The following is a 4,028-nucleotide window of genomic DNA, read 5'->3' as shown; positions in this document are numbered from 1 at the left end:
GGATCACTGCTGCCCTGCCAGGCTGCTCTGGGTCGGGTCACACACAGGATGCCTGGATGGAGGCCTGGCGGGCTGGCAGATCGCTGCTGCACCGCCCAGCTGCCCCGGGTCGGGTCACACACGGATACCCGCCGCCCTTTAAAGCGTGTAAGGGAAATGAATGCAACACGATTATAATAATCGAACCTTGTAGTTTGTTAATAATTATGTATAACAGGATATTGTAAAAATTAAGTTACAAAGTTTTTATTAAAACATTTCTTACACACCGTTATATTGGTTGGGCTGCAAAAATATTCGTTGTGGGCTGCATGCGGCCTGCAGGCTGTGAGTTTGACATGCTTGGTGTAGATCATATAGTTGAGATTAATGAAGGGGTCATTGATGGCAACTATCTACTTTGCCATAGTTAAAAGCAGAGCTGGTGACCAGGCGCCCAATGTGGCCAGATCTGTTCACTCCAACCTTCCCCATCGTGTCTCGGGGCTGTGGCTGCTTTGACCTGGCATTGTGCAGGAAGATGTGGTTGTCTGTTGAATGGGAGGAGTTGAGAGTTTTGGGTGATTTTTAATCACTTAGGCCTTCAAGAGCTTTTCAGTCTGGAGTTTGGTGAAAGAAGGACAGTGTTATGACATAAGCCTCTGGGCCCAGCTCTCTCTCTCTCGCTGGCTGTTCTCTTGTGAAAACAGAACCCTAGAACTGCTCTGTTGACTCAGACCATCTGTTTGGGAGAATGTGGTGGTTCTGGTTCCTGCCAGAGCCCCTCATTCAGGAGAAATGTAAACCAGCTTTCTCTCTGACTTTACAGAAAAGGCCACAGATGGCTCCCTGCAAAGCGAGGACTGGACATTGAACATGGAGATCTGCGACATCGTCAATGAGACAGAGGAAGGGTAGGTGTGCTCCCCCCACCCTGCTGTGATGCTTGTCAGTTCCGGGGTGTCACTGAAAGCCTGGCAGGGCTTAAGGATGTTTGGTGTTTTGTTTTCGATCTGTTTGCCTTGGCTGACCTTTCTTAAAAAATTGAGAAGGGGAGGGAGAGAAACATTGATGTGAGAGAGATACATTGATCCATTGCCTCCTGTACATGCCCCAACCAGGGATCAAACTGCAACCTGGGCATGTGCCCAGAATCGAACCTGCGACCTTCTGGGGCATAGAACAACACTCCAACCTACTGAGCCACACTGGCCCAGGCAATATGCTGACACTCTTTAATTATCTTTCCTCTTCCTATCCACTTTGCCCCCACTTCCCCGATGGCAGTGCTGAGTCAGAGCCCTGAAAACCTCTTTTAACAACCTGCCTTTACTCAAAGTGAAAATGAAGTGGCTTGGTTACTTGGTTCCCGGTAGTTGTTGGTCTCCATAGCCAGATATCACCCCTGCCCCCACTCCTTCCTAACCTCTGCCTTCCCTTTGCAGATGTGAGGCTGTCTCTGCCATGTTTTGCTGGGCTGGCGCCCCAGGAGTCAGAGAGAGTGCCCACAGAGCAGCCTGGTGTTTCCGCATGGGCATCCCTGAGCTACTGAGTCTGCTTATTGTTAAGCACAATACAGCCTCTTCTACATCATAACTGCATTCTAGTTACACTTCTTCCGAAGTAGTCTATATTTGGCCCTCTGCCACACTATAACAATGGAATTTATTATTGCCATGTCGTCTTAAACTATCTCCAAAGTGGTAGAAGAACAGCCTAGACCAGTGATCACGAACCTTTTGAGCTTGGCGTGCCAGCATTTTGAAAAACCCTAACTTAACTCTGGTGCCGTGTCATATATAGAATTTTTTTTTATATTTGCAACCATAGTAAAACACTTATATTTTTGATATTTATTTTATATATTTAAATGCCGTGTAACAAAGAAAAATCAACCAAAAAAATGAGTTTGCATGTCACCTCTGACACGCATGTCATAGGTTCGCCATCACCGGCCTAGACTCAGGCAGCCTTCAGCTTGCATAGTGACACGGTCACTTACAGCCTTGTAATGTATAAATTGGGGACCAGCCTCTTAAGGTTGGTCCTGCTTTCATTCAACAAATAGGCACTAAATGATGATTTGTGCTGGGCCTGTGTGTGAGTCCTGAGGACACACCAGTGAGTAGGGCAGACAGACTCCCTCCCCTCGAGGAGCAGACAGGCCAGGGTGGGGCGGTAGGCCATCAAAATAATGACTAGAACAGGCGACATGGTCAGCTGGTGATAAGACTATCGAGAGAAATGAAGCTGGGGATGGAGAAGGCTGGTAATTAGCATTTTTAAATGGAATAATCAAGGAAAGCCTTACATAAGTTACATTGAACAAAGAGTTGAGGTAAACCAGGGGGTGAGGTGTGAGGATTATACCAGGAAAGAACTTTTCAACAGAGGGAACAGCAAGCACAGAAGTCCTGGGACAGAGGGTGTCTAGTGTGTTCCAAGAATAGCAAGGAGCCCGGCCAGTGTGGCTCAGTGGATAGAGTGTTGGCCTGTCAACCAAAGGGTCACAGGTTCAATTCCTGATCAAGGGTACATACCTTCAGAAATTAAGCATACACTGACTGAAATCTATAATAATAAAAGTATAATATGCTAATTAGACCAGATGTCCTTTCGGATGTCCTTTCGGATGACCTTCTGGATGAAGCCGGAGCTGCGAGGGAAGCCCAGGTCCTGGGTGCCTGCTGGTGGCTGGAGGGAAGCCTGGGTCCCGGGTGCCAGAGGGAAGCTAGTGCCGGCAGCCAGGGGAAGGAAGGCCTTCTCTTGCATGAACTTTGTGCATCAGGCCTCTAGTAAAGAATAATATACAGGGGTTTACCAATAGAGTAGAGGATTCCAAGAATCAAATGGATGATTTGGAATGTGAGGAAGCAAAAAACACCCAATCAGAAGAGCAAAAAGAAAAAGGAATCTAAAAATATGAAGATAGTGTAAGGAGCCTCTGGGACAACTTCAAGCGTACCAACATCCAAATTATGGGGGTGCCAGAAGAAGAGAGAGAGCAAGATATTGAAAACCTATTTGAAGAAATAATGACAGAAAACTTCCCCTACCTGGTGAAAGAAATAGACTTACAAGTCCAGGAAGCACAGAGGCCCACACCAAGACACATCATAATTAAAATGCCAAGGGTTAAAGACCAAGATTGAATCTTAAAAGCAGCAAAAGAAAAGCAGTTAGTTACTTATAAGGGAGTGCCCATATGACTGTCAGCTGAATCCTCGGCAGAAACTTTGTAGGCCAGAAGGAAGTGGCAAGAAATACTCAAAGTGATGAATAGCAAGGACCTACAACCAAGATTACCCAGTGGAGCTATCATTTAGATTTGAAGGCCAGATAAAGAGCTTCACAGACTAGGAAAAGGCTAAAGGAGTTCATCACCACCAAACCAGTATTACATGAAATGTTGAAGGGTATTCTTTAAGAAGAAGAAAAAAAAGAGGAGGAGGAGGAGGGAGCGGGGAGAGGACAGAGGAGGAGAAGGAAGGAATAAAGGAAGGAGGAATAAGGAAGAAAGAAGAAGAAGGAGAAAAGAAGAAAGAAGAGATAAAAATACAAACAATAAAATGGCGATAAATACATATCTGTCAACAATTGAATCTAAAAAATAGAATCAGAGGCATGGAAACATGGAACAAACTGACACATCTCATAGGAAAGTGGGGAGAGGAGGTGGGAAGAGATTAGTCAAAGATCTGATATACATACTAGAGTCCCGTTGCACAAAGAGATTCATGCAATAGGCCTTCCCTTCTCCTGGCTGCCGGTACCAGTTTTCCTCTGGCACCCGGAACCCAGGCCTTCGCTCTGGCCGGAGCCTTCAGTCTTCGCTACTCTGGCCGCTCCGCCACTTTGTGCCTATGTATGCAAATTAACCACCATCTTTGTTGGGTTAGTTTGTGTACTCTCCTGATTGGCTGGTGATCATAGCAGAGGGACAGTCAATTTACATGTTTGTCTATTAGGTAAGACTAGAGGCCCGGTGCACAAAAATTTGTGCATTCGGGGGGGTCCCTCAGCCCAGCCTGTGCCCTCTCGCAGTCTGG

At 46.3% G+C, this 4,028-nt stretch overlaps 1 protein-coding gene and 1 pseudogene across 4 annotated transcripts in view; one reads left to right on the top strand and one right to left on the bottom strand.

The window, feature by feature from the left end:
* The window catches only part of LOC102762301, a 2,059-nt pseudogene extending 1,585 nt beyond the window's left edge, over positions 1 to 474 (bottom strand).
* Positions 475 to 782: 308 nt separating this feature from the next.
* TOM1L2 (target of myb1 like 2 membrane trafficking protein) overlaps positions 783 to 4,028 on the top strand; it is a 63,697-nt gene continuing 60,451 nt past the window's right edge. For all 4 annotated transcript variants that reach the window (XM_015570614.1, XM_015570613.1, XM_006773956.2 and 1 more), the window contains exon 1: positions 783 to 893. In XM_015570614.1, the coding sequence (XP_015426100.1) occupies positions 856 to 893 (38 nt within the window). In that variant the 5' untranslated portion in view covers positions 783 to 855. The remainder of the gene's footprint in view (positions 894 to 4,028) is intronic.

This window comes from Myotis davidii, unplaced genomic scaffold (genome assembly GCF_000327345.1).
Source record: "Myotis davidii unplaced genomic scaffold, ASM32734v1 scaffold207, whole genome shotgun sequence".
NCBI classification, from domain to species: domain Eukaryota; kingdom Metazoa; phylum Chordata; class Mammalia; order Chiroptera; family Vespertilionidae; genus Myotis; species Myotis davidii.
The sequence above is the reverse complement of the archived record's forward strand: the minus strand, read 5'-3'. Positions and strand labels throughout refer to the sequence as shown.